Source organism: Rhineura floridana, chromosome 2 (genome assembly GCF_030035675.1).
Source record: "Rhineura floridana isolate rRhiFlo1 chromosome 2, rRhiFlo1.hap2, whole genome shotgun sequence".
Lineage (NCBI taxonomy): Eukaryota > Metazoa > Chordata > Lepidosauria > Squamata > Rhineuridae > Rhineura > Rhineura floridana.
The window spans coordinates 36407115-36420859 of record NC_084481.1 but is presented as its reverse complement, the minus strand read 5'-3'; the positions used below and the strand labels follow the sequence as shown (position 1 = coordinate 36420859).

Genomic DNA, 13745 nt, shown 5'->3' with positions numbered 1-13745 from the left:
TGCAGCAATTTGTAAATAATCCTCATGAAAATTCTTTAGCAGTTTAGTGTGTCTTTCCCATAAGAAACATTTCTGTCTGCAGTTTTGGCTAACGCAGACGTTTTTGCAAGCAATTTCTCCTTACATAGTGCATTTTTGCAAGTTATCTTCACTAATATAGCCATTGTAATGCACATGTTTATCCAATATGTGTATTTTTGTAAACATTGTTTGGTTGGAGCATTGCACCACAGAATTTGGGTAAGTGTGAATTCTGACAATTCGGGCTGTGTTTCGGTTCCCACATTGTTTTGGAAAGTGCCATTTTTATGGATTCAGCTTTAAATGCAAGCTTTAAATGCAATGCAATTCTCCCCCCTCCCTAGTGGCAACATTTCCCAGACGACAAGCAGGGCAAGCTTGGAACACTCCTATTCCCATGCCACAGATTGCTGACCAAGTTCCTCCCTCCTTCCCCATTACACATTGCTTAAGGCTCTGTTCCTCCTAGCACACACTGTCTTTGTTTCCTTTCCAATAGCCTCTCCTCCTTCCCATTTAAAAGCCAAAAGGATATTTGTTCTTTGGCTTCAAGACATAGAACAACTTAGGAAGCAGACCTTTAGTGCTGTGGCGCCCACCCTTTGGTATTAGACAAGCTTCAGCGCCTACCAGAGGCCTGTCTCTTTCAACAAGCCTTTTAAGTAGAGACCTTTATCCAAGTCTGCATCTATAGTAGAATTGTTTTTTTAATTTGTTTTGTTTCCCAGCAAGGGGCCCACTGACAAGAGCCCTCCCCCGAAGCTGCATCTCTTTTTCACCTTTGCAACCTGCTTATTCATTTGCCTCTCACTCTGACCTGGACAGAGGTGAGGAGGAGGAGGAGCAGTAGCTGCCGTTGCCTGCTTGCTCATTGGTTCTCTGCCTGGCAGGCAAGCAGGTGGCAAGGCGGAAGAGGAGCAGCAGGAAGAGCTAGTGATAGTGGTGGTGGATAGGTTCACAGAGGATGGGGTAGGGAGAGTGTCTTGCCTAAGGACCTTCCAAACTCTGGAGCTGGCACTGCTCATACACATGCACTCATATATCCACCCCCTCCTCTCTCCCTGCTAGAGGCCTGGCTGAAATCTGAAATCTGAAAAAGAGAACACTAGCACTTCCCCATAGGGACAGGCTCCAGGAAATAGGGTGTATCTCTCTGGCAAAGAGGGTATTCCGAAGAGGTGCCAGGACCCCTGCCTCGGTCCTGCATCAAGATGAAGCAATCTGCTTCAGGAAGCATCATGGGGCAGGGAATAGATGAAGGCAGAAATGTGTGTCTCAACAGTACAAGCAAGACTTCTTCAAGTGTCATCTCTAGCAGGGTGACAGGCATCATCTGGGTTCCCATTCAGGCAGCAAAATGTCTTAAACAAGTGCTGCAAGTGAATCAACTGAGCACACTATTTCTGTTACCATAATTATTTCTAAAACACGCATCTGTAAATGCACATGTACATTTGATGCATATTGGTGTCCCTTTTGGTGTTCTTTATTGGTGATAGGTTCCTCTTCTTTGGCAATGGTCAAGTGGTCGCCCTCCCCATCTTCCAGATTACACAATCTTCTGGGGAGAAGGAACCAGAAAAACAGAGAGGTAGCACAAAATATGTTAGCTTTCCACACTGGGAGGCACAGACAGGAAAGGAGGAAACAGCAGAAAGTACTGAATCACAAGCCACAGAAACCAAGGGCATTTTTATGGTGCTTTAGTTTTGCCAAACACAGCTATAGGCAGTGACCAAAGAGTTTTCATTATATATAGCAAACGTATATCAACATTTTACAAATGTTACTTTCCAATATAATTTATTTAGCCTTCTTATCATAGGCAGAAAAATAAAATAACCCCATACATCCTGTGATACTTGCCACATTGAAAATTAAAATCTTAAAATGTTAAAAATTATAATTCATGATTAAATTACAGAATACGCCAGATATCTCAAAATAAATATACAAAATAAGGGTTGGTATATCTCTTCAGTGGGTCATAAGAACATAAGAACATAAGAAGGGCCTGCTGGATCAGGCCAGTGGCCCATCTAGTCCAGCATCCTGTTCTCACAGTGGCCAACCAGGTGCCTGGGGGAAGCCCGCAAGCAGGACCCGAGTGCAAGAACACTCTCCCCTCCTGAGGCTTCCGGCAACTGGTTTTCAGAAGCATGCTGCCTCTGACTAGGGTGGCAGAGCACAGCCATCATGGCTAGTAGCCATTGATAGCCCTCTCCTCCATGAATTTGTCTAATCTTCTTTTAAAGCCATCCAAGCTGGTGGCCATTACTGCGTCTTGTGGGAGCAAATTCCATAGTTTAACTATGCGCTGAGTAAAGAAGTACTTCCTTGGTATGATATGGAATACATTTTTCATAAGGCCTTTGTGGTGTACGCATCCCTATAAGGTCCTACATACATCACAAACTTACATTTTATTTATACCACTGTATCTGTCATCGTTTTCTCCCAAAGAATTCTGGGAGTTGTACAACTCTCTCAGTGAGCCCCATTTTTGTCCTGCATTTGTCATATAAGCTTGGAGTTCTAAATTAAGCCCTTGTCTGTACTGGCTATTTATTCTGTGTGAGGAATGCTGATCGGAGACATTGCAATTACACATCTGTGCACTTAAAGCACTTGGGTATCTGGGTGCTTCCAGATGGCTGCTTCCCCATCCACAGTAATAGCGAACTCAGAATAAAACAGGGTATCTGTTACAGAAGTGATGCCTATTGTACTAGCACAGAGAGTAAGTGCTACCCAACTTGCTTTTTTGCAGTACTGTTGCTGTGCCATCCATATCTCTTTGGACAACAACAATCAGCATAGAAATCCACACAGTCTCAATGTTGGTTGTGGGTTTCAAGTGTGATGATCATTCAGCATGGCTGAAACACCTTCCCCTTTCTGATTGGAAATGCTGTGCTAAAAGAATACCAATATGAGGAGGAGGGAGAAAACATGGATAGAATTCTCTTGGATTTGACATCCATGTGAGGTTCTTATATTTCTAACACTGCTTTAAAAAAAAATCCAAAGTTTTCATTCAAGTCAAGGAAGGAGCTTGATGAATGCAAGGCATCCTTCCATTCACAGATGATACTCTTCTAGGGGCTTCAGCCCATAAGAGGAATGAAAACTTTGGGTTGCATCCAATGCTTGGCAAGCAGAGTTCTGCTTGCCAAACAGGACTTCCCCTTTTTCTCCTCTTCTTCCTCCAGATCAGATTTTGAGGGTGTGCACAGGGGTGTGTAGGGATATGGAGTGAAAGGGGCAGTCTTGTTGCACAAGTGGAGGTCTGCGTGTGCAGAACAGCATCCAATGCTTTACAGGGATCCAGTGCTTTATTTTTACAATTGCTTTAGGAATATGAGAGGTGCACATTTTTCACACATCCAGGTCTCATATCAGAACCTTGGCATCCTTGGGTGGCTTCTAGGGTGCAAGATCCCTAACAGGATCTATGGCTGATGCATGCCCTCATCCGCTCTTTTTTTCCCCTTGGCTTGGTATTCGGAGCATCGTCAAGTGGCTGAACTGAGCCACCTTTTCAATTTCCCACAGTACCCACAACCTAGTGCCGCTCTGAGGAATTGTGGGGAATTTAAATAGTTGGCTAGACTTAGCCGCTCAGTCCTTCTCAGTGCAACCACAGCACACAACCCACTGGGGCCCTCTGCCCAGGGTGCCCTCAAACTGAGAGCTAGACCTGCACAGAGCACACTATCCCAATGAACAAATCTAGTTACTAGCATAATAACTCAGTGCCATCTAGCCATGGAAAAGACTATGCATGCTGAACACGGATGCTAGACAGGAAAGACCAGATGAACAAAGCAAATGCTCCATAAAGCAGGACTGGTGAACCTGTAGCCCTCCAGCTGCTGCTGGATTCCCATCATCCCCAGCCAGCATGGCCAATGGTCTAGGATGATAGGAGCTGGAGCCCAGCAGCATCTAAGAAGGGCACCAGGTTCCCCAGCCCTGCTTTAAATGCTTGGAAAACCAATTTATGTGTAACATGGTCCCAGTTCCTCTGTGAATAGGAGGAAGGGACGTGAAAGAAGGGCCTGCTTCTCTGTACCACTTCACTGAAGCCTTTCACAGTGCCTAGAATGGTAGTATAAGTCAGTCTTTCCCAACCTTTGTCGCTCCAGATGTTTCCAGGCTACAGTTCCCATCATCCTGACCACTGGCCATGCTGGCTGGGGATGATGGGAGTCATAGTCCAGCAACATCTGGGGATCCAGAGGTTGGGAAAGGCTGGTATAAGCAGCCAAATCTGGCTAGTTTTTTAAAAAAAATATGAAGTGTGTACAGACTGCATAAAAACATTGAAAGCCAATTAGCACTCCCTGCACCCATAAATGTCCAATATTTCTATTCTACTCACAAGCAAATGAATCTAACAAGTGCAATCCCATGGATGTCTACTCAGAAGTAAGTCCCACTCATTTCACTGGGGTTTACTCAGGGGTAAGTGGGTATAGGACACTTTCCCCAGGGTGCCTTAGGAGTGATAAATGGTGTCTGAAGATGGGATTGCTTTGAAAAATTAACAGGAGTTGTACATGAGCAAATAGTTTATCCACTGCTGTCTCTGAAAAATCATTCCAGTGATGTAGTGGTAAATTCGGAAGTGAAGGAGCTTGTCATGACAACACCAGGCACACATTCAAGTTGTTTTTTCTTTTTAATGCAGACCCTCTGACTTTCTGACACAAACAATAGTAAAACTTGAATGCCTCGCCACCTAATTCACTTGTGGTCAGTTACCTTTGTGCTCCGGCAGATGATGTCATCACTCCTGCTGTGAAAAACGTCCCAGAGCTGTGCTCACCTGCATTTCCCCTCACTGATCATTACAAGTTTAAAACACCCTGCCCCTGCTATCTCTAGCAGTGCATACTAAGCAAGTACTGCAAGTGTGGGGAATCTTTGGCCATCCAGATGTTGTTGAACTACAACTCCCATCAGTCCCAGCAAGCCTTGCCAATGGCCAGGGATTATAGGAATTGTAGTCCAGTGACATCTGGAGGGCCATAGGTTCTCCACACTTGATGTACGTATGTGCATGATTGTCCTTTACTCGCCTCATTTTTTTTTTATGAGCTGATAGGGGTTCTCATACAACTTCCAATTTTGGTAGCTGCTTTGGATGCTTAGTCCTATTTATAATGCTGCTTCGCATCATTGTCAAATAACCTATTCCAAAGTGTATAGTCCTTATACTAAGTCTGCTTCTTCACACAAAGACAAAGGCAAATCCCTCTTTCCATATACCAGAGCCAAGACCTGGCATTGATAACAGGTGTTTGGGCTGCAATCTCAGAGATCTTGGCCCAAAGATGTCTGGCTGGCTGCCAGGCTCATGTTCTGCACAGCATCATCTGTAAGCTCTTTGTCACAATTCTGTAGGGGAGCAAATTGCAAGTATGACGTTGCCATATCTTTGCAGAAAGAGATGATGTAAGGGATTCCTCCCATATCTAAAACACTAAGAGAACCAGAAACAAAGGTGTCATCGAAGTCTGTGTCCCAGATTAATGATTTGCTATAGGCACACGGTGATCCTTTCCATGCATGCAGCTCTCCAAGCCATAAAGTCCCTTTCACTCCCTTCAGCAGAGGAAACAGATAAATCGGCATATCTGTTTGCATACAGGGCTCTGGACATTTTGGGTATTTTCCTGAGTAATTCCTAGGAATAGCATTATATACATACATGTTGGATGTATCTCTCATATCCCATTTTGAAGCAAACAATCCATTACAACAGGTTTTTTTTGATGGAAAGCAATTTTGCAAGAGAACATGAAGATGTAGTGAATGATCCAGACTCTTTGAGCCACCTGGTAGTAGTTCTGTGTGTGTGTGTCTGTGCATGCGTGCATGTATACATGCACAAGTGCATGCACACCCATGCACACAGAAAAAGAGGGAGAACAAACCTAGCAAAACTATAAGCTGCCTTATACAGTGTATCATACATTTTTATTTTTTTAATTGTCATTTGTTTACTGTACTGTACACAAAGTCCATGCTAAATGTAAGCGCTGGCCCTTATAAAATATTTTAAAATGATTCTCTCCCACCCACCCCTCCCACCCCCAGCCCAAATTAAATAATTCATATTTAATGTGCACAATTCTGATATGGCTTTCATGGCAACTGACATGAGTTATGACTTCTTGGTATTCTTTTATACCATCCCTGATAGTGTAAATTGTACTCAGCTCAAAAGATATGGGGGGAGGGAGAGAGAAGGAGCAGAGGAGCCGCAATAGCCATGCAGAGCCACTCTAGTTTCTTTGACAGCAGCTGCAGCCTCAGTGCTGTCCTCAGTGTGATAGGCAGGCCTTGGTGGAATTATGTCCTCATTGGTGTCCAGTCCCATAGACCATTTGCACATGGTTTATGAGCAAGTTCAGACCATGTCCCCAAATAATTCTTCTGTCTGTCTGTCTATCTAAAACACAGTGCATTTCCATGGCATACCAATCAAAATAGTATTGAACAATGAACATATAAAGCAGCCTTATACAGGCTATTGGCCTACCTAGCTTAGTAATGTTTCCTCTGCCTGGCAGCACCTCTCCCAAGACTGTAGGCTGAGGTCTCGCACAGCTGATTTTAAACTGGAGGTGCCAGGGATTAAATCTGGGACCTTCTGCATGCAAGCAGCATGCTCAGCCAGCAGGCAATGGCTCCTCTGCTAGAGCACTTTGACCTTGTTGTACAGTCTCACCTGCTATTATTTCACTAGCTTTAAACAGATTGTTTTTCTTCCTTAATAATAGCCTGCTTCCAAAGAGATGATGTCAACAACAGATTCACTACCTTTCTACAACGACTGAATTTTTCCGTACAGCTTTTCTGAATCTCTCTCCCACACACACTCTTTTTTTTGGGGGGGGGGGGATCTGTATAAATGTGGATAAGAATGTCATCATGCAACAGGACTGCAAAAAAAAAAAGGTTGGGACTGTCTGTAGTAACTTTCTCCTTGGTATTCCTTACACGCCCCACCGCGATCATCTACAAGTGATGATGACGTTTTCCACTCAGAGCAGGCTTCCAAGAAGTCTCTGCTAGTTACTCTTCTTTAGCACACATTTCAGATGGCAGTATGGATTCACTGATCGAAATAAATATTCTTGGCTGAAAATGTATTCCAGCGAAGTCAATAATGGCGCAACAGGAGGAATAAAATGACTCTGTATCTTGAGTGTTCCTACAAGTGCCTTGAGTTACCAGCTCAGGGTTTTGCCATGTTTAATACCAGTGTTTGTACCCATCAATTGCGTATATAGATAACATGGTCCAAGGATGATTTGGCACTGAAGGTAACAGCCTTGTGGGAAATGAAGATGTTTTAGTGCTGTTCTGTTCATCCTGCAATAGAATTAAAGGAGGGAAATGGCTGTGATTTGCTGTTGCATGAAACTTTAGGAATTTAACTGTAGAGTAATGAAAGTGAACTTGAACTGAAAAGGAAAGAAACCCAACCTAAATAAGCCTGGAAGAGTTCAACTGGGCTAGATGATCTATCTATTCAAACATTACATGTACTTTGTTACATTTGAAATGGCTATCAATCACAGGACATGGTTAAAAACTTCCATATATATCAGTACAATTCCTTGTGCTAGGTCTTTCTAATAAATATGTTTAATATACATAAAATGACAAACATTCATAAAACCATGTATATTAAACTTATTAAACATATTTATTAGAAAGACCTAGCACAAGGAATTATGTATGGAAGTTTTGAACGATGACGTATGATTGACAGCCATTTCAAACATAACAAAGTACATGTAATGTTTGAATAGATAGATCATCTAGCCCAAGTAATAAAAGTGAGCATTTAGAAGGATACAAAGAAGGAATTCACAAACTGATGAAAGGACCTCACTACAGACCCCACTTATTTCCTTTTTTCCTCAGCAAATAAATGCTTGGGTCAAAGTAAGATTTGAAAACATCCTGATGTCAAGATCACTTTGCACATCTCTCTCTCTATCTCAGCACTCAATAATCCAGCACAATGTCCTAGGTTGTCTACATGCCACAGTTTGAGCCACAGCATCGGCATAAGTGGCCCCCATTGGCAACACTAATTTGCCATACACTGGGATATTTGTATCCCAAGCAACTGATATATTTGCACATCCCAAGCCACTAGTCTACTCTGCCACCTTGAGCATATATCCTTATGATGATGCTTTTTGAATGATTCAGATAAAATGGTAATACAGATACAGAAAATAGAGTAATAGGATGCAAATGAATAAAGCAAAATCAGTAACATGACTTTAAGCCATCTCACAATAACTTGACAACTTGTTCATTCTCTGGCCACTGGTCCTAGGAGACAACAAGCTAGTGAAAAATTACCTCTCATTCTCAAAACAGCAGAAACAATGGAAGATGCCGTTCATCTAGTTGCGGAGCACCGTCTGCTTCTGTTCTTCAGGTGTCGCTTCTGAGGTCTTATTGAGGTTGGGCTCACCTGGAAAGAAAAACACCTCTAAAACTGTGCGGAGTTCACATGAGCTGGCTATTCTGTGGCCTTAACGGCCTAAGCCTCTGTGGCATTATAGAGCGATTAAAATGTCGGACTATATTTCAGGAAGGCTGGGGTTAGTTCAAATTCCCATTCAGTCATGAAATTTGACGACTGACCTTGGGCCAGACACCATCTCTCGGCCTAACCCACTTCACCAGATGGTTGCAAAGGAGAGTCTGTGTGGGGAGAGGGGAGGTAGAGAATCAGGGGTGCCACTTGAGCTTCCTGGTTTAAGGGAGGATGAAAAACACACATACACAAAAATAGTTAACACCAGTGCCTTTTTGGTAAAAAATGAGGTGCCGGTGGGTGCCAGAAAAAAATGGTTGCCATAGGTAGCAGGAAAAGAGATTATGGTATGCTTTAACGTTGATTCCTGCATTGAGCAGGAGCGTTGGACTTGATGGGCGTATAGGCCCCTTCCAACTCTACTGTTCTATGATTCTATTCTATGATATTCCTCCCTGTCCGTGAGTATTGTAACAAAAAAGCACTGGTTAATATTGAATAAGGGTCAAACTCCATGTTACACTGCAGCTGCATGTCATGTCATCCTGAGGGCTGCTTCTTCCTTGCAAAGGATGTTAAATGAGGGGAAAACTGTAGTGAAGATGCTCCAGCTGAGGAAAAGGTTTCTAACCCTTTCCCTGAAACCTGCTTCCCCAGCAACTGCCTGAATGCCGACAAGACGCAGACTTGTTAGATAAACACAAGTCTGGGCCTCCGAGAGAGGAAAACCGCTGGGGGAAATCATTGATACTAAGAATAAACCCAATTCTCCGAATGTGGATCCTTCTGTACCAAAGCAGCAGCACCTACATACTAGAGGGAGATCTCAGTAGGTTCAGGAAAAGCCCAAAGGTTTCAAAAGAACAACAAAAGTATGCTGTGTGAGTCCAACTCTGTCCCACACACTGTTATCCCAGTGTAACCCTGCTGCCATTAGAAATGCAGTAGCAAAAAGCCGCTAATTATACAGCCACTCTTGTGGCTGTATGCTATAGTCAGCGGGGATTTTTCACATTCTGCGATGTTAAATTGAAAATACCCCCCATGCCATTCTGATGCTTCCCATAAGCTCAATTCAAAATAAAACTTTACAAAATTTATAGTCCTGAACTCAGAAACGCTTGCTTAACAACCCCTTAAATTTTCATGGTGACACACAAAACAGTCAGAGAGTTCAAAGTCTAAAAAGAGAAAAAAAATACCAAGACCCCTTTTGGACTTTTTTTCTGTCACGGTTCTCATAATGTGTTGAAATTAATTAAAAATCAGCCATGTTCACAGAGCACCTGGAATCCTATTACTGATCTTGCCCCATACTCTGACCTCATCTTCTGCAGTTTAAAAGTTTAAAAAATGCCTGGCTGATTAATTTAAGAAATTTTGCATTGAACTGAATGATAGTGTCGGGCATGCTCAGTAAGAACCAACTGTCAGTGTTCTAAAAGCCAGACTAGCAGCTGCTTCGCTTGGCTAATCAGGGGGCCACACCCACACCAGACTTTGATTTCACATGAGACAGTCATGGCTCCCCCCAAATAATCCTGGGAAGTGTAGTTTGTGAAGGGTGTTGAGAGGAGACTCCTATTCCCCTGATAGAGCTCCAGTGGCCAGACTTGTTTAACAGTCAGCCACTCTGATTGAAGGTTTGTGAAGGGAACAGGGCGTCTCCTAGCAGCTCTCAGCACCTTTCACTAACTAAACTTCCCAGGATTCTTCAAGAGAAGCCGTGACTGTCCAAAGTAAAATAAAGGCCTGGTGTGGATGTGGCCAGGGACAGCTTTGGTTTAAATTTGGGTGGGAGGCTACATGTGCCTGCTGTAGAATAAAAAGGTGGGGGAAACTGAAAAAGAATGATACTGTGCATAGTGTTTTCCTTTTGGAAAGGAAAGGGGCTTCCCCTCTGCCCAGTGTCCACCCATCCAATCTCCTCCCCTCCCCTCCTCTTTCCCCTCCCATTCCTGCCCTCCTCCTCCACTCTCTGCCCGTCCCCCAGGTTAGTTTCACCTATCCTAACCATGATTGCACAGGAGTAAATTCCACTGAACTCAAAAAGCATGCAAATGATCAAACCTGCCCTCCCCTCCTCCTCCTCCCTTCCTCCTCCTCCCTCCTCCCTCCTCCTCCCTCACCCTTCCTTTAGTTCCCCCTTCTCCTCCACCATCCCCTTCCAATCCCTTCTTTCCCCTCCTCCTCCTTCCCCTCTCCTCTGCCCTCCCCCCTCGCCCTCCTACCCCCTGGGTCAGTTTTACTTATCTTGATTGCACGGGAGTAAATCCCACTGAACTCAATAAGCATGCAAATGATCAAACCTGCCCTCCCCCTCCTCCCCATCACCTCCCTTTTGCCCCTCCCTCCCCCTCCTCCCCATCACCTCCCTTTTGCCCCTCCCTCCCCCTCCAATCTCCTCCTTCCCCCTCCCACTCCTTCTGCTCCCCTCTCCCCCTTCCTCCTTCCTCCTTCCCTCTACTCTCCCCTCTCCCCCCCATGGTCAGTTTTACCTGTCCTAGCCATGATTGCATAGGAGTAAATCCCACTGAACTCAATAAGCATGCAAATGATCAGACCTGCCTTTCCCCTCCTTCCCTTCTCTCTCTCTCTCCCTCCCTCCCTCCCTCCTTCTTCCTTCTCCCCTGCCCCTGCTCCTCTTTCCTCCTGCCCACTCCAGGCATCCCTCCCCATGGTCAGTTTTACCTATCCTAAGCATGACTGCATGAAGGTAAATCCCACTGAAATCAATAAACATGCAAGTGATCAAACCTGCCCTCCCCCTCCCCCTCCTGCCTGCTCCCATTCCCCTCCTCCCCTCCCCATCCCCTGTGGTCAGTTTCATCTATCCTAAGCATGAGTGCAGAGGAGTAAATCCCATTAAACTCAATAAGCATGCCAATGATCAATCCATTCTCAGCAAACTTGCACAGGATCCCATTTCTTACCTTCCAGATTAAAAAGCATAGAAATTCACTAATAGGCTAAAAAACTTGCGGTTTAAGAATGTACCTATAGCCAACAGAGATTTTTATCAAAATTTAAAAAGCAGGGAAATTGGGCAGCTATAGTGAATGCACCAGGAGAGCTGGAAACCTGACCTCCTCGCTGAGATATTGTATTGCCCTACAAAAATTGCAAAGTAAATCAAACATATTTAAAATGACTATCTGAACTATATCAACTGTTTTAATATTGTTGCTTCCTCCCTGCTAAAACAAGATTAGCACAGCACATGTCTTCTTTCTATTATTTGGGCTTATTGCAGGTGTTGCCACCACTTACCATATGCTCAGAGGCACATGTTACCATATTCTTCCAAGCTACACAGCAAGTGGATTGGACTGTGAAAGACCAACCCAAATTGTGTTTGCATTTTGACAGATTTGTAGGGCAATACAATATCTCAGTGAGGAGGTCGGGTTTCCTGCTCCCCTGGTGCATTCACTATAGCTACCCAATTTCCCTGCTTTTTAAAGTTTGATAGAAATATCTGTTGCCTATAGGTATGTTCTTAAACCGCAAGGTTTTTTGCCTATTAGTGAATAGCATCTTCAGGAGCTGGGGGTGGATTTATATTGGGAAAATGGGCAGGGAGGGTGAGACACCATCTCCCCCAGCACTATTGCCCTCTTCACAGCACCACCCCTCTATGAATGCTTTTAAGTGAAAATGAAAATGTTGGGAGATATACCTAGGGAGTTCCTGCATCACTTGTTCTTTGGTCTTCAGAACTAGAAGATATGGCCACAGCTCAGCACATTTACAGTACTATTCTGCACTATACTTACTGAGAAGTTAAGTCCTATCAGAGTGCAATAGGGTTCACTCCCAGGTCAGTGCGATGGGGAGCCTCCGGCTCATGGACCTAATTAGGCCAGGCAGACCTCCACAATTGGTCTATGAAACCATTTTGGCAAAGACATGCCCCCTGTCCTATATATCCGATATTATATATGTTATCAGGTGTTGGGCAGGTAAAGACCTGGCTCAGCCGAAAGAGGTTTGCAGGTACTGCCAACAGGGATGGGCAAAACTGTCCATTTTGGTTTCTCTGCATTTCTCATTTTTTCCAGTCTTAAGTTCTCCACATCAGTTCGCAATTTTTTTCTCATGAAAACTCATCAGCATTTTAGTATGAATTTCTCCTAATATACACATTTCTTGCAAAGCAATCTCCCCTAATATAATGTAATTTTGTATACCTTTCTCTAATATATGCATTTTTATACATACTTCACCCTAATATATTCATTTTTGTACACATTACTTGGCCGGACAACTACACTGCAAAATTCGAGTAAGTACAAATTTCAAAGGCTTAGCTATGTTTGGATTCATGTACAGTAGGGCCCCACTTGCCGGCGTTCTGTTTTGTGGCGTTCCACTCATGCGGCGGCTTTCAATACGGGGAAATTCCCCGTTTTAAAGCCAATTTTGCGCTTTTACGGCGTTTTGCGACATTTTCGCGTCATTTTCGCGTGATGCAGCCCATTATAGTCAATGAGTTCCGCTTTACGGCGATTTCCGCTTTACGGCAGGGGCCTGGTTCCTAACCCGCCGTATTAGCGGGGCCCTACTGTATTGTTTAGGTAGGTTCACCTTGAAATGCACACTGAATCCACTTTCTCCCCCAGCCCTAACTGCTGGCCAGCTGGTTGGCAATACCTGCAAATCCCTGTGTAAAGGGCTTTGCAAGACCTGAAGAGCAGCTAGTCAATGTGCCCTGAAAAGCCCCTTGCAAAGCACTCCACAAAGGCTTTGCAGTGAGGTCTTGCAGAGTGCTTTGAAACAGGCATCACAAGACCTGACAATCAGATGATATAATACAGGGTTATAGCTTTAATTTTCATTCATGATGCATTCTTAGCTTTCACCCCCTGAAATCAATAGGATTTGAATGTGCTGAATGTGCTGAAGATTGGCTGGATCATTCCAAATGCCCCCAGCAAGTCAATCTCAGTTTCAAAGCTCACACTAATATAAATATATTAACATAAATAAAAAGCACAGAATTCTGTTTTCCTACAGACCACAGACATCAATTGCATCCCCACCAGAATGCCTGCTGCAGTTGGTTTCATTAGCTTTAATCCAAGTTAATTATCACAGTGCATTGTTAAGGGCCTTCTGGCTATTCCCTTTTCCCATTCCATACTAGGAA

General features: G+C 43.9%; 1 protein-coding gene across 2 annotated transcripts in view; it reads right to left on the bottom strand.

Annotated features, from left to right (window-relative positions):
- Positions 1–6126: 6126 nt before the first annotated feature.
- Positions 6127–13745, bottom strand: part of PDE1A (phosphodiesterase 1A) — a 158189-nt gene continuing 150570 nt past the window's right edge. For both annotated transcript variants that reach the window (XM_061608284.1, XM_061608283.1), the window contains exons 15-16: positions 8416–8530; positions 6127–7407 (exon numbers count right to left, since the gene is read on the bottom strand). In XM_061608284.1, the coding sequence (XP_061464268.1) occupies positions 8460–8530 (71 nt within the window). In that variant the 3' untranslated portion in view covers positions 6127–7407; positions 8416–8459. The remainder of the gene's footprint in view (positions 7408–8415; positions 8531–13745) is intronic.